At 55.8% G+C, this 18,691-nt stretch overlaps 8 protein-coding genes across 8 annotated transcripts; 4 read left to right on the top strand and 4 right to left on the bottom strand.

The window, feature by feature from the left end:
• Positions 1-68: 68 nt before the first annotated feature.
• Positions 69-1,715, bottom strand: SPSK_04201 (benzoate 4-monooxygenase cytochrome P450; the record flags this gene model as incomplete). The annotated part of the gene is made up of 2 exons (XM_016731012.1): positions 69-110; positions 168-1,715. 2 exons carry the CDS (start codon positions 1,713-1,715, stop codon positions 69-71), a joined length of 1,590 nt encoding a protein of 529 aa, XP_016586279.1.
• A 1,030-nt stretch (positions 1,716-2,745) lies between these two features.
• SPSK_04228 (agmatinase) lies at positions 2,746-4,324 on the top strand (the record flags this gene model as incomplete). The annotated part of the gene is made up of 3 exons (XM_016731039.1): positions 2,746-2,930; positions 3,060-3,223; positions 3,276-4,324. 3 exons carry the CDS (start codon positions 2,746-2,748, stop codon positions 4,322-4,324), a joined length of 1,398 nt encoding a protein of 465 aa, XP_016586278.1.
• Positions 4,325-4,580: 256 nt separating this feature from the next.
• Positions 4,581-6,707, bottom strand: SPSK_04059 (Zn(2)-C6 fungal-type DNA-binding protein domain containing protein; the record flags this gene model as incomplete). Its single annotated transcript, XM_016730872.1, has 2 exons — positions 4,581-5,561; positions 5,631-6,707. The coding sequence occupies 2 exons, from the start codon at positions 6,705-6,707 to the stop codon at positions 4,581-4,583; spliced, it is 2,058 nt and encodes a 685-aa protein (XP_016586277.1).
• A 910-nt stretch (positions 6,708-7,617) lies between these two features.
• On the bottom strand, positions 7,618-9,307 carry SPSK_04187 (choline transport protein; the record flags this gene model as incomplete). Its single annotated transcript, XM_016730998.1, has 2 exons — positions 7,618-8,923; positions 9,033-9,307. 2 exons carry the CDS (start codon positions 9,305-9,307, stop codon positions 7,618-7,620), a joined length of 1,581 nt encoding a protein of 526 aa, XP_016586276.1.
• Positions 9,308-10,410: 1,103 nt separating this feature from the next.
• Positions 10,411-12,069, top strand: SPSK_04196 (uncharacterized protein; the record flags this gene model as incomplete). The annotated part of the gene is made up of 1 exon (XM_016731007.1): positions 10,411-12,069. The coding sequence occupies one exon, from the start codon at positions 10,411-10,413 to the stop codon at positions 12,067-12,069; it is 1,659 nt and encodes a 552-aa protein (XP_016586275.1).
• Positions 12,070-12,914: 845 nt separating this feature from the next.
• Positions 12,915-13,148, bottom strand: SPSK_10604 (uncharacterized protein; the record flags this gene model as incomplete). The annotated part of the gene is made up of 1 exon (XM_016736947.1): positions 12,915-13,148. The coding sequence occupies one exon, from the start codon at positions 13,146-13,148 to the stop codon at positions 12,915-12,917; it is 234 nt and encodes a 77-aa protein (XP_016586274.1).
• Positions 13,149-14,288: 1,140 nt separating this feature from the next.
• Positions 14,289-16,340, top strand: SPSK_04070 (uncharacterized protein; the record flags this gene model as incomplete). Its single annotated transcript, XM_016730881.1, has 3 exons — positions 14,289-15,168; positions 15,253-16,025; positions 16,080-16,340. The coding sequence occupies 3 exons, from the start codon at positions 14,289-14,291 to the stop codon at positions 16,338-16,340; spliced, it is 1,914 nt and encodes a 637-aa protein (XP_016586273.1).
• A 354-nt stretch (positions 16,341-16,694) lies between these two features.
• Positions 16,695-18,690, top strand: SPSK_04084 (uncharacterized protein; the record flags this gene model as incomplete). The annotated part of the gene is made up of 2 exons (XM_016730895.1): positions 16,695-17,640; positions 17,759-18,690. The coding sequence occupies 2 exons, from the start codon at positions 16,695-16,697 to the stop codon at positions 18,688-18,690; spliced, it is 1,878 nt and encodes a 625-aa protein (XP_016586272.1).
• Between the last annotated feature and the right edge of the window lies 1 nt (position 18,691).

Genomic DNA, 18,691 nt, shown 5'->3' with positions numbered 1-18,691 from the left:
TTTATGTTTTCACTTTTCCTTCCCCTTCACCTTTGCATTTACCCTGTTTATTGAACTCCGTTCGTGGACTACCCATCCAGAGGCTGGAACTGGATACGGCATTCGTGTTCCTACAAAAGTTAGTACGCACAAAACAAACGTCACGTTTAGACTGAGCAGAAACTTACCCGCATCTCTCGGCAGCTGTCGTCACACAACACCTCGTAACGGCTCGTGATGCCCGGCGAGATCGCGTCGAAGCCGTCCGTCGGCACGGTCCGGTACCGCCGGTACACCGACGACGCCAGCGTGGTCATCTCGGCCATGGCCAGGTGCATGCCTATGCACATGCGGCCGCCGCTGGAGAAGGCCCAGAACCAACGTTGCATTTCCGTCGTGTCAGCCGATGCGTCCATCCACCGATCGGGGTTGAACACAGACGGGTCCTTGAAGACGGCCGGGTTCCGCTGCAGCACAAATGGCGAGATGGACACGACCGTGTTGGCAGGCACCGTGTACCCGTCGATGGTCGTCGTGGCTCTGGACAGCCGCGGCTCCGAGCCGGGAAGCGGCGGAAACAGCCGCAGCGTCTCCTTGATGACGGCATCGAGGTAGGGCAGCTTGTCGGCAGCGTGGGCGCGGGTGATGCCGTGTTCGTTGACGTCGGCGGCATCGACGGAGCGCGCCTCCGCAATCAGCTTTTCCTGGAACTCGCGGTTCTCCGGCCGTGACAACAGCCACACCAAAAACATGAGCGTGTCGCTTGTCGTGTCGATGCCGGCCAGCAAGTGGTCCGCACACTCGGCGGCAATGTCAGCATTGTCCAGGCCGCTACCAGCCGACGTCTTCTTTGCTGACACGTGGTGCTTCCACAGCTTGGCAATCACGCTCGGCTCACGGTCTAGTTCGTCCTGCGTCTTGTCGGCGGCATGGTCGGCAAACACCTCGACGGCATGACGTGCGTAGTCGCGGATACCCGTGTACGTCGTGGGCTTCTGCATGGGATACAAAAACCGCTCGGCCAAGCAGCCCAGAATGCCCGTCTGCGCGTAGACGGCCGCAATGAAATCAGGCATATGCACGGAGAACCACGACAGCTTGCGCCGCGCCTTGTCGACAATGTCGTTGATGAGGGCCTGGTGGACCGCGGATCCCGTCAGACAGGCCGTGCCGCCCGCGTCGCCGTACAGGAACTGCGTTATGGCGTCAAGCGAAAAGTAGTGCAGCGACGCAAAGACGTCGCTCGTACGACCGGCGCTCGCCTCGATCAGGTCCACGTAGTGTTGTGCCTTGGTCTCCACCAGCGCCGCGATAGCTCCCTTGAGCATCGTCGACTTGGCGTACGCATTGGCCACCATCTTCTTGCGCGACGCGTGGTCCCGCGCGGGGCCCATCGTGAACATGTTCTTGCGGCCGTACACTTCAAACATGCGGTAAAACGACGTCCGCTCAAACCCGCTGCCCGCGCCGTAGATGGTCCGCATCGCCGCCAGGCTGCTAAACGACACCTCGTTGGGACCCACACGCACAACGGGGCCGTACTGTGTGTGCAGCCGGTACAGCTTGCGCGTGCGGGCGCCGGACCAGTCGTCGTATGCGAGCCGCCAGCTCGTCAAGGCGTAGAGTTTGGGGCCCGGGATGCGGGCAAGCGGACTGAAAAAGACGGAGTAGATGGCCTGCACGGCAAAAATAGCGACGACGGCTGCCGTCGCCAGGACAGCTAGAGGCAAACCCATCGTGTGGGGAGGGTGAATGGCCGTGATGTATGCAAAAATATAAACGAAGAAATAAATAACAGACAGTGAGGTGAAAGAGTGTCAATGCGGATATGCAACTGCAGAACTCTGCACAAAGGAATTGTTTGCTGTATACGAGATTTCGTTGTAGGTGGTTTACAAACGCGTGATAGTGAGCTTCGTTGTGTCGAAGAATGACGCCGTTGGGTTGTCGGATGCTGTTCGTTGATTGCCCTTGCTTGGTAACCTTTGGTAATGAAGGCCGTTCATATAGTCATGGTCGGGGTAGCCAATGACCGTGAAGCATCCTCACGCTGTGAATTCAACCGAAGCTACCAGCATGACAAGGCCAGATGAAGAAGGGAAAGGCATCAAATTTGGAGTAAGCTACAGATAAAGCAACTGCCAGCGACAGCACACGGCTGCAGCCGCGATGTCAAGCTTATTGGTCGATAGCCGTTCGCCACGAGCGCCAACCTACCCCTCTCCTCCTCTTATCGGGGTTCGGCTTCGCGACCCCTGTACGAATGGTCTCGTGTGGACTCGTGTTGACTCGTGATGACTCGTGTTGCTCCTCGCTGGTGATTGCCCAATGGATCGATGTGTTGATTTCGTATGTCGTTTCGATCTATCGTCGGCATGCAATGGGGCGGATAAGAGTGGGTGAGGTTCTTGCGGGGTAGAGGACGCAAGCAGGCCAGGATGCTTATCATGTTGCTAGACTGGAGATGAAATAGAAATATAGTCTCTCCGAGTTGACATCGTTTTCCGTTGGCGCATTTTGGCGCATCTTGGTGCGCATTCTGGTTTGGGAAGTCGTCTGCGAGCGAGCTCAATTAGCCCCGCTTTTCTGCCGTTCTGTGGGTCCCGTTAGCGTCATCTCCACTTACACGCCCCTGTCAACAAAAAGGGAAGGCGTCTGCGAGGTGCCAAGAAAGGCTACACTCGAACGACTTCCGTACTACGAAAGCCAGCCACTACCAAACGACGATGATCGCTATCACCAGCGAGATTTCCCCGGGACCACGGGATGGCTCATGTCTGGTACTGGGATTACAGGACTGTGCAGCCAATGCCTACACAACATGACGTCAAGCAGGACGTCGAACGGCACGTCGAGCTCGGCGTCTGCTTTGCTATGGACCCACCCCTCTTTGGCGTTGCTCAGAGCTTCGTTTTTCTGATGGAGAAGGCCGACTTCGCTAGGTTTTTCCCGTGAGTATGCGGAGTAGGCCGAAGCAGAGTGCTTTTGACTTAATGAGAAAAATGTGAACAAAAAAAAAACGTTTCTTGCTTCTTTTCCTATCCGTTGATACTTAAAGCTTCTTCTACCTTTCCTCACAGCTACCACACACCAACATCAGTTCATTCACCATTCCCTCCTCCCCAGAAGATCATTCATCGTCACCAGAAACTCGTTGCTATGCGTCCCACGCTCCTCCACTGCCTGCTACCAGGCCTGGCCGCAGCTGTCAACGTCGGGCCCAACTATGAGCATCACATAGAAGGTGAGTGAAGACGTGGAGACGGGCCTTCGTGATGGATGCGGCTGACCAGCAGACCTCGATGTCGACCTCCCTTTCTCGCAGCCTGTGACGTTTGCCCATCTCGAGTGGCAGCGCTGCCTGGCCGCGTCGCACAACAAGCCGCTCGACATTGCCCTGCTGGGATTCCCCTACGACACGTCCACGTCGTACCGCCCGGGCGCCCGTTTCGGTCCCCGGGGGATCCGGGCGGGCTCGGCGCGCGAGAAGAAGGGCCGCAGCTACAACACCGTGTGGGGCGTCGACCCGTACGAGCAGGGGCTCGAGATCATCGACTGCGGCGACATTCCCATTACGCCCTTTGACGCGGCGCACGCGTTCAAACAGATGGAGCAGGGCTACCGCCAGGTGCTGTACCACCCCACATCAGACGCGACGGCGTGGAAGCACCCGCGGATCATCAGCCTCGGCGGCGACCACTCCATTGTGCTGCCGATCCTGCGGTCCCTCAAAACCGTGTACGGCTCCATCTCGGTGATCCACCTCGACTCGCACCTCGACACGTGGGACCCGTACGAGGGCTACACGGGCATCCGGTCGAACCAGTCGGCGCTGACGCACGGCACCTTCTTTTGGCACGCGAGCCGCGAGGGGTGCATCGCAAAGGGCACGAGCGTGCACGGCGGCCTGCGCACCAAGCTGTTCAGCCCCAAAGACTACGAGATTGACCGCGACGTCGTGGGGTTCACGCTGATTGAGGCGCACGAGATTGACGAGATCGGCATGGAGGGCATTGTCGCGCGCACACGGGCGGCCGTGGGCGAGACCCCGACGTACCTGTCGATTGACATTGACGTCCTGGACCCGAGCATTGCGCCGGCAACAGGCACGCCCGAGTCCGGTGGCTGGACGATGCGCGAACTGAAGCGGTTTATCAAGGGCCTCGAGGGCGTGAACCTCGTGGGTGCCGACGTGGTCGAGGTGAGCCCGCCGTACGACTCGGTGGCCGAGGTGACGTCGATTGCTGCCGCGGATCTGATTGTGGACATACTGGCAGCCATGGTCAAGGGTAAGGACAAGGCGGTGGGTGCCAAGAAGACGGCTGGTGGCAAGGACGAGCTGTAGGGGACAGGGAAGGTGAATGGGAAATCGTGATGAGAGTGCAGATTGGTTGGATTGGACGAGGCTTGTTGTCTGAGAGTAGTGACTGGGAATGAATCTATGAAATAACAGAATTGGAAATTAAACAATACAAAGCATGCAACAAACAAAACTGCAAGTTTGAAATAGGCGACCGAGTAAAACATGTATGAAAATAGAAGAAGTTGCATAAAAACACCACAAATATACATAAAATCCAAACTCGTAACACCGTAATATGTCATATGGGCAACACAAGCTTCCCCGTCCGAGCCAGGGCCTCCCGCCAACCAATGCGACCGTGGCCCTGCAGCCCCGCCAGTTCCTGCAGCTGCCACACGTCCTGGATGATCTGCCACTGCCGCGCAAAGTTGCCAATCCGGTAGCCATTGACACGCTCCCACCAGACGACCCACAGGGGCCGGTCGGCGGGGGCAGCCTCGCAGGCGGCAATAAAGGCGGGCCACGACATGGGCGCCGTCCGCTTGAGGCCGCCGTGGAAGCGCGCATAGTAGGCGTCCTTCAGGTCTTCGGCCGTCGTGAGCTGGGCCCAGATGATCTGCACCTGGCTGTGGACGTCGACGGACACGGGCGCGGCGCGGCGGTCGTGCAAGCCGTAGGTCTGGAGGGTGCGGTAGTAGTACAGCAGGACGGCGCCGTGGAAGGCGCGTGCCTGGCAGCGGGCAATCTCGCGCATGGTGTGCTGGCCGGCCTCGTTTTCGTCGTCCTCAATGAGGCGAAACGGTTCGTCATCGACGGTCCACGCGGCGAGTTCGTCACCGAGCGCAGCGCAGGCTTGCTGCAGGGTGCGGAGGATCCTGACACCGGGACACGCCTGGGCCATTTGCTGGTAGTAGGCCAGATGCTCGGCCATTTGGCATGTCTTGGCGAGCATGTTGCCCAGCGCCGGGGTGATGCCGTACATGTACTCGACGGCGCGTTCGCTGTCACGGAAGTTGGGGACATTGAACGTGGCCGTGGCTGGCTCGCCAGAGCTGTTCTTGCCTCCCTCTTTCTCCTCGTCCGTCGCCCACGGCCGGGCAACAATCACTGGCGACGTCGTGCGGGCCAAGAGCGTCAAGAACCGGCAGATGCTGTAGATCTGGCTGTTGGCACTGCCGCCGCCATCGACGAGTTCTTGGTCGAGAAAACCGGCCGGCTTTTTGAGTTGGTAGCATGCTTTGAGGTGGACAGGGAAATCAGAGTCCTCGCCGGCCATGGTCTATCGCCGGTTAGCAAGAAAACATGACTAATTCACATCCTGAGAATAGGGAGCGGAAATACAACTTACATCTACCGTCACCAACGACAGCATGGCCGTCAGGTGGATCAGGTACAGCTGCTGGTTCGTCGGATGCAGCGTGGCTGCGTTCAGCGCCTGTAGTGCCTTGATGCGATGTTGCAGCGCCAGCCGGTGGTAGCCAACCGAGCCGTCTGTGGCATTCCGCAAGTGGAACGCGGCAGCCGACAGCAGGCTGTGAAACAAAGACTGAGAAGCAAATGACGTTGGAGAGGCCGTCGTCTGAGCTAGCCACAGTTCGGGACATCCCTCGAGGGCAAAGGAAAAGTACGTAGTCCGCCACGGGTTCCCAGGGTGGTGGACGGGCTGCAGCAGTTCCGCCACGTGGTTGGTGAAGTGGTAGAGGAGGTGCGCGGTCTGCGAATCACGGAGGAGCGGCATGGAGAGACCAAGATGGGGCGAAGTGTCGACGACATTGTCGATAGGAGACGAAGGATTAACGCACTCTGATGGGTCGATGTGTGTCTTGCCAGGGTCGGCGTCCAAGTCAATCGCTGGTAATGCTGCATCGAGCATCGTGGTGATATCTTCCGTAGCCGATGCCGTCTTGGGTAGATTATCGGTGTCTTGGAGTCTCTCCTCCTCCTTCCCTTCCAGTGAACCTTTGAATCCGTCTGCTTGAAAGATGGCAAACGGCCCAATCGTCTCAGTTCTCGTTGCGCCGTCCATGGTATCCAACGTAGTCAATGCCTTCATTATGTCGTCGTCGGACAGAACAGGGCCCGTATGGCGATGCAAAAGACCCCGGCGGCGGGGTCCTGGTAGTGAAGGGGCATGATTTTGTGATTTCTGCTGGCGCAGCCTCTGCGAGGGCCTTTGATACGACTTTTCCCGTTGGGACGCATCTCGACCAGTCGTCACCCAGCACAGCCGCACCTCGTAGCCCGCACACGCCAGCCCGGCACCCTCGCACACGCCGCATCCATTGGTCTCGCGCTCGTCGCACTTGACCTTTCTCGTGCGGCAAGTCCAGCAGCCCGTGAATGTGAGCGATTTGAGGCGGGAGGATGCAGCTCTTGTCGTCGCTGTCGTCGTTGCAGTCGACGAAGAAGACCGTGTGTTGGCCATGCTACGGGTTGAGAGGCATTGTGTATATGATAGTATAATCTGCGGAGGGGTCTGTGGTCTGTGATCGATGAGGTTAAAGATGGGAGTCGTAGCGTCGCCAAGTTGTGATATCACAAGATCGAAGAGTCGCTGGGGCGTCTGCAACAGAGAGCGGAGGCTGCTCCTGAATCGGCTCTGGATCAGCTTATTCTCGACAGGGATTATTGACTTGAAGACGAGTGAATATCTAATGGATTGTGGGCTGGATTGAGGGCTCGGTGGTGACTCGCGTGAGGAAGTGTCGTTTGTTTCTTTTCTTGTTGTTGCCCAGTCTATCTTGCGGGGAAAGCAATCGACTTGTCAAAGGTTTGCTCTAGCGTGCGCGAGACCCAATGACGCCCTCTGGCCGTCACTGAACATTGACAGAAACCATGACTGTTATCAACCATGACGCACCTAGAAAGCTTATCTTGCGAGGGCGATTGGCGCATTTTGCTCGGCATTTTGCGGGGCTGCTCGGAGAGCCAGGTGGGTGGCGCTAGCGAGGGAACAGGCCCTTGTGGGGCACTAATTGAATAACGATAGCGGCTATGGAAACCGGCAAGAACAAAGCAGAGCACAGGCGGTTCTCCCACTATGACTTCTTGCAATGTCAGTTGGGAAGGATACTAAGACTTTCCATAATGACACTTCGTATTTCCTACATCTCATATCAAGAAGGTGATGCAAAGAAAGCTCATATTATAGGTGGATATATAATAAACACAAGAAAGAAGGTAGCAGCACGTTGTAGGCAGTGTTTCGAAAGTGATATCCACTTGAGGGGAAAAAACGAACGGCATCAACAATAAAGTATACAACAAAATAAAAGGAAAAAGTAACAGCCACAGCACTACTTAATCCACTCAAGCAAAACAGTCCTACCTTCCACCTACTGGTTGATCCTAGGTGCTCTGTAGTGCCGCTTGCCGTAGACCAGCCACCAGATGCCAACAAGCAAAGACAGGCCGGCGGTGATGACGCTCGTGTAGTTCATGCTAGCCGCTGACGTGGGCAGGCTGTAGGGGAAGCAGTAGATGACAATGGAGACGACAATGTACGAACACGCGACGCCATTGACCAGATAGCCCCAGCGGCCCATCCAAAACGGGCCGGGCTTCATATTGGAGCGGCGGCTCAACAAGTGCGGGAGGATGGCCAAGAGGTAGGACACGGTCGACAAGACGGCAAACGAGTCGATAAAGGCGTCAAACGCCGTCAGAGACCCGACATAGACGGCGCCGATGAGTGTCATAAAGATGCCGCAGGCAAATGTGGACCACAGCGGGCTCTGGAAACGGTGGCTCACGGAGCCAATCTTGCTCGCAAAGGGGGTGGCGCCGTCGCGGCCGAGGGCATAAAAGGTGCGGCCGGTGGTGACGTAGCAGCCGGAGGTGGCACACAGGATGGGGAGAACAAGGACCATCAGGAGGCCCACGGCACCGGAACGCGAGCCGGTGGCCTGCAGGTAGATGTCGCCAATGGGGCAGAACGGATCGGCATCGGTGATGCTCGCCAGATCGGCCGTGCCGTAAAAGATGACGATCAAATAGGAAAAGCCCGTCAGGAAGCCCATGCCAACCTGGCACGCGAGCGCCTTGGGCAGGTTCCTGCGCGCATTGGGCACCTCCTCGGCAATGTGCGTCACGCAGTCGATGGCGCCCACGGCAAACGCGCCGTTCAGCATGCCTGCCAGAAAGACAAAGCCGTTGCTCGAGTAGCCCGTCAGGTTCTCCCAGCCAGCCCAGACGGAATGGCTCGAGGCATAACCGTTGCCACTCGGTCGCCCAGGCATGACGGCGCAGACGATAATGGTGACAAAGAAGCCGGCGATGATGAGGAACGAGCCGATTCTCGACAGAGTGGGCAGGATTTTCTGGCCAAACATAACGACCATACAACACAGCCACGACATGATGAGGTACGAAATGAAGACGTGCCATCGTTGGTACTCATAGTCTGGGTGGTATAACGAGTAGCAGTACACCAGAATGTTGCTCGTCATGACGCAGTTGGCCGCTACCGCAAAGGCCCATGCCAGGCCGTTGAGCCAGCCGGCGAACCATCCACACACGCGGCCATATTTTGGCCCGGCCGTGATCAGGGCCCAGTGGTAGACGCCGCCGGAGGAGGGGACAGACGAGGCGAGCTCAGCCACGGAGGCGGCGATGAAGCAGTAGAAGAGAGACACGAGGGTGCTACAAAAGACAACGAGTGTTAGCGAGTGGCGTGAGAGTGGGTCGTGGCATAAGCCCGGGACAGAAGATCGCGACACATAAAATGGAGCGCAATATGGGGAAATCGTACTATTCATAGATGGCTCCCGGCGGCCCACCGTTGTAGATGGATGCAATGATGCCCGCGCCAAGCACCGCCCACGAGTTGCCCGTCGTGACGCCCGTGGCACAGGCACTCAGCAGATTGAAGTTGCGGCCCAGCACCTCGCCGTGGCCGGCAAACACCAGCGTGCCTTCGGCAAAATCGACCGTCGGACGATTGTCGCCTTCGGTGACTGACGGTGACAAAGGCGGGTTGGTCACGGTCCTGGACTGCTCACCCTTTTCAAAGTCGGAATTGGACATGATGCTCATGGAATGTCTTTATTGGTGGGTATTTCGGTAGCTATGGAAGGTGATGTTGTTTGTCGACTTCGTCTGTTGACAACGATGGGCCATGAGACAACATGCTCGGGCGTAGTCGACTTATATGTCCGTATCGACAACCGCCCTATGAAGCCCATGTCAGCCCAGAGACTCGTCCATATCAAGGTGCGCCCGTATCGCCATCATCTCGTCAAATCTCATATCATGGTACATCAAGGCATATCATGGCATTGCTATCACCACGGATGCTTGCAGTCTCGCGCTATGGCAGCCATGGTTCCACTGATAGCCGCCACCCATGGCTATCGCATCCTGACCCGAAACCCATGACGACGGTGACGGTCGGATAGCCGTAGTGCATCGCCAGGAGCGGGGAGAGGATTGGCAACGGTCATCACTGTCATCTGCGCTTCGCGTGGCGTTGTCTCCCAGGAGGGCCACCTCGCATGCGAGCCACACTTGGTCGCTGCGAGCTTCCCATTCTTGCTCTTTCCGCTCTTGTCGTGTTTCGGTGCTCGCAGACAACTGCCCGTTTCACGCTTGCCGTTAGTCGCTCGCTGGCAGCTTCCCAGATCGGAATTGTGGGTTTGACGTGGGCTTGTCGGTGGCCTGGTCCTTCTTCACGAGGCCCGCTCTTGCACCTGCCAAACTAGCTGCATGATAACGATAGTCGATAGGGACGCGAACACGCTACATTAGTCGCGCGCTCTTGCCCCTCCCATTGGCTCGCTGCCAACTGCCCTTTTCACTTCACCCTCACCACTCACCTTCAAAACGTCCTCGCCTCACCTTCCCCGCAGAATGCCAACGCCGACAAGCACCGAAGCCCCGTAGCGCGGCGCCAACACGAGTCGTCTCGCCAAATATAATCGATAACGACCACGACACTTTTACTGCGTTTGTTATATAACAACGACGGCATGAGATGGACGCAAACGCACCGCTGCACATGGCAGTTGATAACGACAGCCTCGCCAGAGCCCAAGTGAATCCTGTTATCCCTGTTTACCGTTTTCTTGCTACATCTTCCTTGGCAGCTGTTTATCCCTCCTAGCCAACCCTGCCACTTACTTCATCCAACGATGTCAGTCTATCTCGCAGGCCGCAAGGTCATTTCGTCTGGCACGCTTGCTCCGCGTGCCACAGCCCTCCAGGCCGAACTCGTTGCCGCTTGTGGCAAGGAAAACACGGCCACTCTCAACCTCGACGGCCTGCTCGCCGGCGGCGACAGCCTGAGCCCTGAAATTGAGGCCACCCGTCAGGTCCAGGCGGCCTTTTCCGACCTCAAGGACAATGTTTCCCTCTTTGTCATTGACGCCCGTGACCTCGAGCCCAGCGGCCGCGATCCCATCTGGGAGGTGCCCCTGGACGAGTGGAACCAGCACAAGACCGCTACGCAGGTGGTCCAGCAGCGCACCCTTCTGCAGGTGAAGCTGTTGCTGCAGAAGCAGCTCAGCCTGTCCAAGGACGGCGCCACTCTGCACCCCTTTTTGCTGGTCATCGTCGGCTACCGCGACACATTTGACGGTGCGCTGGATCCCGTCATTGCTAAGCTGCAACGGGACGTGACGTGGTTGCAGCGGGAGTCGTCCGTTGCGTTCCTCGACCTGGCCTCGACGGCCAGCGAGCCCACAGAGCAGTCCATAGCCGCTGCCATTGGCATCCTCGCGGCGTCGCGGTCGTCGCACGGCGTCACGTCCATCAACGCCGTCTGGGGCCTCCGCGGCGCCAACACCAACAACACAGCCTCGTCCCAGGACGCGCCAGACGTCTCCGACCTCTCCATCCACCCGACCCTCGCGAAGAAGAAGCCCACCGTCAAGATTGCCCTTTCCTTCGACTTTGATGCCCTCTCCGCGTTCCTCGGCACCGGTGACCACCCAGACAACAATCTGGCCGACTACAGCACCGGCGTCTTTTCAGGCCGCGTCGGCGCCCGCCGTCTGCTGCGGATGCTCCAGAAATACCAGGTCGCCGACAAGGTCACCTGGTTCATACCCGCCCATACCATGGAGACGTTCCCCGATACGTGCAAGGAAATCACGGAATCGGGCGCCGAGATTGGCCTGCACGGCTACGCCCACGAAGGCGCCTACCAAATGACCGTCGAGCAGGAGCGCGACGTCTTTGCCAAGTGCGTCAAGACGGCCCAGGCGCTGACGGGCAAGAAGGTGCTCGGCTGGCGCGCGCCCATGTACCAGCTGCGCGAGACCAGCATTGCGCTCCTCAAGGAGTTTGAGTTCTTGTACGACTCCTCCCTCAGCCACCACGACTCGCAGCCCTACTTGACCCCCAACGACCCGCCCGTCGAACGCATCGACTTTTCGCAACCGGCCAGCTCCTGGCTCAAACCTACGCCCCTTGGCGGCATGTACGACTGCCGCGACGGCTACCCACTCGTCGAGATTCCAATCGGGTGGAACAACGAAGACATGATGGCCCTCCAGTACTACCCCCACGTCGCCAACACCAACGGCAACGTCGACTCGCGCGTCGTCGAGCAGCGCTGGAAGGACATCTTCTTGTGGCTCTGGGAGAACGGCAAGGCCGAGTCGGACGACGGCACCTTCATCTTCCCGCTGCTGATGCACCCGGACACGAGCGGCCTCGCGCACGTCATGGCCATGGCGGACCGGTTTGTCGGCTGGCTGCGGAGCTGGGGCGACTCGGTGGAGTTTGCAACGTACGAGACGATTGCCCGCGAATTCCTCAGCAAGAAGGGCATGACGCCCAAGGTGTAAACCAAATGGTGAGAATAAGAAATGTTATTTAGTCCCTGATATTGTACACGAAGAATGAGGTATGACAAACGACGAAATGTTGCTATATGATATGCTAAAATGTGAAATGGCGTGAAAAGTGGACGCAACATGGCTTGAAAAGCACGATGATTGGCAGCGACGCCGATGGTGTTGTTATAATATTTATTTTCAACGATAATAATTTGCAACATCGAAATTCAAACAAACGAGAAATCGATTTGAAGAATTTTTTTTTTAAAAAAAAAACACAAGTGGCAACCCCTACCACGAATTTGGACGTCCATTCGTGCCACAACCTCCAGTGCAGTTTCCTTCGTATGGGATAAACCTTCTGAAACCATTGACCACGTGAATTGCACCTGCTTCGTTGAGCCTATTTTCATTGCACTTACCAAACATAACGGGGCCATGTAAACAAAGACTCGCACTTGCCTTAATTTGACGGTGTCGTGTAACCAGCGATAAACGCAGGTAAACAATCTCAGACTCTCAACTTAAAAAAAAAAAAAAAAAAATTACCGACGTCCAACACATATCATCCCCTCATCCATCCACCAACACAACAACAACTGTCCAACAAGACCGGAGCGTCGGACATTATCTACCTCATATATACATAAAGTCATTCAAAACGCCAATGGTATGTGTACCTTGGGCCACAACGAGAAAACACATTGTTGACCATCCAACTAACAGAAATCCCGGCATCAGCAAGATACGAAGCCAAACACAAAACCGTCAAGCGACAGAAAATTGCTGTCCAAGATGGCCAAAGCATGTTTCCCTTAGACTACTGTTGAATGGCAATGATGTGGAAGTCCTGGCTAACAAAGTTGCCATAGACGAACAATCCTGCCCAACAGGCAGATGACGTTTCGGCCCACGGGGCCCGTCCCACCCTCCCCACCCGCTTCACCCCTGCCCATTCCCAAATCTGCTGCTGTGGCTCCCGCGCCCGTGCCCGGCTCCGCCTCCCTCGAGCACGCCACCGGACCAAACTCCCCGTCGCCCCCACTCCCCGTCCCAGGCTCTGCCTCGCCCGGTTGGATGCCGGACATTTCCTCATCGCCCCCTCTTCCGGCGGTTTCTGCTGCCGGAGGATCCCGCACCCGCCACCTCCCCCTCACCCAGCCGCCCCGGCTGAGTGCTTATCAGGAATGGTGCGGGCGGCATAGATGGACGACGACGAAGACCCGAGTTCCGATGGCAGCTCGTATGAGCCGGATGCTGGGGACGAGGAAGACAACTCTACATGTGCCACCAACCGCAGTCGTTCGTCTATCGCCCCTGAATGTATTAATACGTTCTGCCAGATCTGTTGCAAGCGGTAGAATACACGCAAAATACTAGATAACAGTTCAAGCTGGGTGAAAATAAATGCAACACCGAGGGAGAACACCATGAAATCGAAGAAAAAATACAGTGCCAGTGAGTCGTCGTGTGCTCAATAATGGCAGTAATTGATAATAAAGTAAAATTATTGAAATCTATACTTGGATACTGTGACTAGAGGTTCTGGTGACACAAACAACAAACTGCCATTGTAAACTGCCTGTTTCCCTTTCGAATCTCGATCTTTTTAATAGTGAGTTTAACCTTTGTGACTGGATAAGTTTGCCTTGGAATTTGATACGCATCCCTACGTCTTTGTCAAGGAAATCAGAAAACTGTGCAAAGTATTACAGCGGGTTCGACTTCGAATCATCTTCACTTGGGATAGGCGATTGCAACATCTATTGAAACCGAACCACGCACAAAATAAAAACCACAACTCGAACTCAAGTTGGCCTGACTTACGGGCCAGAGGACCAAAAAATTCAGTATAGTAACAGAGATCATTCGCCTCCAACATTGGGAAAGTTACTTGTCTCCAAGCTTACTAGTGAGCTACATTGATATGTTCCTCTGTCACACACGCCTACTAACCTTATTCAGCACACCTTTTCTTTTGCAGCATTCTATACTTTTCGTCACCAACCATAAAACTCAAAAACCAAATGCAATTACTCGTCGTCCTCAGTTCGCCTTTCTTCATTTTAGGTTCATGCCATCAGAGTTCAAGCGTTGGACAAAAGCAAGCCTTCTAACCCCCTCCATTTCCTACTTGGGCATATTCGGGTTAAAGAGAAAAATAAAACGTATCACACTTCAAACGCCCCCAGACTTTTCAAGCAGTAGCACAGGCAAGACCACAGGCCATGGCAATTTGGGCTGCTCTCCCGCTGGAAATCCGGCACATGATTTTTGGATATGTTGCAGGCGGGCCGTATCCACCGCGATCTCGGAAACTGACGGAATGTGTCGACGAAAACGAGGCCCTCGCAAGCTACGCCAGTGTATCATGCGAGTGGCGGTACGTCTTTGAGCAGTATACATTTCGAACGTTGAGTGTCCGTGCCAGCGATCTCCCTGCCTTTTGTGCTGCTGTAGCTGGCGACCCGGTGGTTCGTCTGTCCTACATCACGAGATTGCGGCTGATGATTCCCCTCAGCGAGTACGACTGCTCAGTCTGTGACACTAAAGAAAGCGAGGAGGAGTCGCAAAAGAACAACGCTGTCTTTGCAGCAACGATTTTTCCGCTGCTCACGGCTCTGTCGGCATGGACGCTGTCAGGGCCGATGTCAAGGGGCATCTATACCGGAGGACTCGACTTGTCATTGTTCGTCTATTCGCCCAGCGATCTGCAGCACTCCATTTACAATTTTTGGGGCCATTTCGAACCGTCCGGGAGCTGCCTCCCTATGCGCACCTGCTACGAGCTCCGCCTGCTTCGCAATGGTGTGACCAACTACAAGCATGGATGGGTGGCCGGCAAACGCACGGCAGCACCTCCTTTGGAGGCCGCAGAGCGCGTCCTAGGCAGACGTATGCTGCAACTGGAGACGCTTGGTGTGCCGGAGACGGTCACCCTTCCAAAGTTGAGCATTATACGGTCATTTAGCATGGTGAGAGGTTTCTACCGTGCCATCCACCCTCGACTTCTCGGACAGCTCATCGTGGCCTGCCCGAGACTGCGTTCGGTTCACATGGAGCAGTGGCGGCCCGTCGATGTGGACAGTCTGGAGGATGCAGAACAAGGTGCGTAGCGCTGTCCGGATCTGACTGGTCCGACTTCCATATATGATAGTTAACGCTGCCCTCTCCTAACACGGCATATTCCAGGCTACATATCCTTATTCAACAGCCCACTGCCAAAGACGCTCAAGTCCCTTACGCTCCATCAGGATACCAATGCCACTATGCATGACTGGGAGGACCCTTTAACGAATCAGGAACCGTGCCGAAAGGTCGGCTGGCGCTTGGGCAAGGCCAGCAATTACCTTGAGACGGTGGCGGTCTCGTTTTGGGCGGACGCATGCGACTTTTTTATGGGCGGCTTTCGGGCACCTGTACCAGGGGATATCTGCACCTGCTCTCGCTATATGGTAGGGGGCCGGCGAGACTGGGCGATACGAGTGCAACAGCAGTTACAGCAGTTACAATCAGGCGAGCGTGTCAAGTTTGACGGCTGGCCACGGCTGCGCCACCTCGTCTTGACGTCGACCATGTTGATTTCCATTTCCCTGGACGACATTCACGAGCTCCTCGGGGTCGCCGCCTTTGCGGCCCGCTTCATGCCCCGCTTGGAAACAATGGAAATCTGGTTTGCTCAAGAGAGTGGTCCGACGACGGCTGTCTTTCGCTTTTGCCCGCAACCAAAGGCAGGCAGTGGTGGTGATGGTGGTGGTCCGCCCACGCTCTCATTCTGTACCACGTTGAGAGGGACTGACGCAGAGACCGACGCAGAAACTGAGGCAGAGACTGAGGCAGAGACTGAGGCAGAGACTGAGGCAGAGTATGGCGAAGAGTCTGGAGCAGAGTATGGATCGGAGCACGACGCAGATATTGAGTTTGACTTGTACAACGCAGAGTATGAGACAGAGACTGGGGCCAACGTACCTTTCCGTATTGCTGATGTTTTGGCACCTCATATCGTCCGTCGCTTCTAGAATGTGGTCACACACCACGCAAGACAACGTCGCCGACGCCATCATGGCAACAGCGGCCACGACCCATCTGGCTCGGCCCCAGGCTCTACTCTGAAGCTTCAGGTGCATACCGAGACGTGGCCAAGCATCGACGAGTTTGGACAGCCGATTGATGGGCGGATCCAGGCACTCGACCACATGGTGCTGGCGCCCGCGATTCTGACGGGCCGTTCACGCAGGGCAATGCGTTTTGAGCACGGAGATGGCTTCGACATGATGTAAGCGGAGTTTGGCAGAGGAGAGGACTGGGAATGGGTGGTGCTACTGTCACGAAACGAGATTTGTATTTGTTTGGTGTGTTTGGTGTGTTTATTGTAATTTTTTTGCCCCTTTCAGTCTGGCACACATACGTCTCTTATTCAGCCAACCTTCGAGTCGACGCAGAGTATGCTTTTCGTCCCCAACCACAAAGTTTAGAACATGAATATATATGTGTACTTCAGTCACCTCTTGACACCCCTTCAGTTTTAAGTTCAGTTTGTTCGAAATCTAACAACACCCAATTTTTATTTTATTTTTGGAATTGTACCCCTTGGTCTCCAGTCGTTTCTAACCATACCACAAACAATGCAAACCATGGCAAATTGGGCCGCTCTTCCGCTGGAAATCCGGGAAATAATATTTGGATATATTCTCGGTGCACCCTTTCCCCTTCAATCCCAGAAGCTCCTTGAAAAGGCCGCAGACGGCGAGGCTGTCGCAAACTATGCCTGCGTTTCGCGTGAATGGCAGCGCGTCTTTGAGCAGTGCACGTTTCAAACCTTGGGCTTCAATGCCAGTGATATCTCCACGTTTTGTGCAGCAGTTGAGGGCGACCAGGTTGTTCGTTTATCCTACATCACGAGATTGCAGCTTTTCATTCCCCTTGCCGAATACGACTGTTCTCTCTGTTCGTCCGAAGAGAGCGAGGACGAGGCGACAAGAAATAGCATTGTTTTTACGGAGCTATTTCTACAGCTGTTGTTCGCCTTGTCGGCATGGAAAATGTCAGATATGAAAAGTGGAAATGGAGATCTTTCGAAAAAGGGGCTTACACTTACCCTGTCTGTCTTTTCGCGCAGTGATTCGAAGCACTCGTTTCATAACTTCTGGCGCCATTTTCACGTCATGGACGACAATCATCCATGGTCCACCCGTGGCAAGCTCCGTGCCCGACGCAAAAAAGTGACCAGCACGCAACATGGATGGATTCGCGGCATGCGTTCAGCTCAACCGTCCCGTGCTGCCGCTCAACGTGTCTTGGGCAGACTCATGCTTGCAATGAACGTCGGCGGCCTAAACAACCAATACTCTACCGGCTCTAAGGAAGATCAAAACAACAAGACGCCCAATACGGTCGTGACCCCGAGAGTCTTGCCAACAATAGAAATTATTCGGCACTTTAAAATGACTCGACGGTTCTGCCGCACGATTCACCCGTGTCTTCTCGCGCAGCTCGTCGCGTCCTGTCCGTCGTTACAAAGTGTTCACCTGGAACAGTGGCGGCCCGTCGACATTGACAATATGGAAGACGTCGAGCACGGTACGTCGTCATTTCAGAATGTCAAAATATTCCCCTCCGCCACCAGCCGCCTTGTCCTTCTCTCTGCCCTATTTCCAGATTCCCCTAGATAGATCACAGAGTACTAATATCGCATCAGGCTATGTCTCCATGTTCAGCAGTCCACTGCCGACGACGCTCACGTCCTTCTGTCTCTACCAGGACTCGCATATCAGTATGCACAACCAGCTCGATTCCCTCCTACTTCGGACACCGTGTCGTAAGATTGGCCGGCGCCTGGCCCAGGCATGCCGGACGCTCGAAACGGCGGCCGTCTCATTTTGGGCGGAAGCCGATGACTTCTTCAGAGCCACCCAGCAGACGCCAAGAACAGGGGACACTTGTAACTGCTCACAATGCTTCATCAGCGCTATCGAGATGCAAGGTCAGGAGTCGAAGCCAGAAGACAACAGCCCCGATGAGCCCGTTGAGCAATGGCCACGGCTCCGCAACCTTGCATTAACGTCGTCGACATTGATGACCGACTCTCTAGAACAAGTCCATGTACTCCTGCGATGCGCCGCCCAAGCCGCGGCACGCATGCCGGCGCTCCAGACGATGGAAATATGGTTTGCATACGAGAGCTCTTACCATGCCTCTGTGTTTCGTTTTCAGCCGCATCAGTATGCACCCACGCTGTCATCCGCTCTGTCGACCAACCAGTCGGCCGGCCAGTCGGCCAATTGGTGGCACATTACTTGCCCCTCTCTGTCCTTCTATTCGACATCACCCACGGACATTGTGCCTTTCCGTGTAGACGAGGTTTTATCGCCGAGCATCGTCCGGCTTTTCCAGGGCGTCGTGGACGGCTATGCCAGCAAGGAATGCAGCTGGGGCCGCCGCCCCCCGTCCAACCCGTCCATGCCCCTCACAATACATACTGAGACGTGGTCGACGCGTGGCGAATTCGGCATTCCACTTGATGGGCGAACCCATGCACTGGACAATATGGTCCTGGCGCCCCATATTCTGACGGCCCGCTCACGCAAGGTGATGCGTTTTGAGCGCCGTGAAGTGCTTGATATGATGTGAA

Source organism: Sporothrix schenckii (genome assembly GCF_000961545.1).
Source record: "Sporothrix schenckii 1099-18 chromosome Unknown Cont47, whole genome shotgun sequence".
NCBI lineage: Eukaryota > Fungi > Ascomycota > Sordariomycetes > Ophiostomatales > Ophiostomataceae > Sporothrix > Sporothrix schenckii.
Note: the sequence above shows the minus strand (reverse complement) of the source record. Positions and strands in the feature narration are given on the sequence as shown.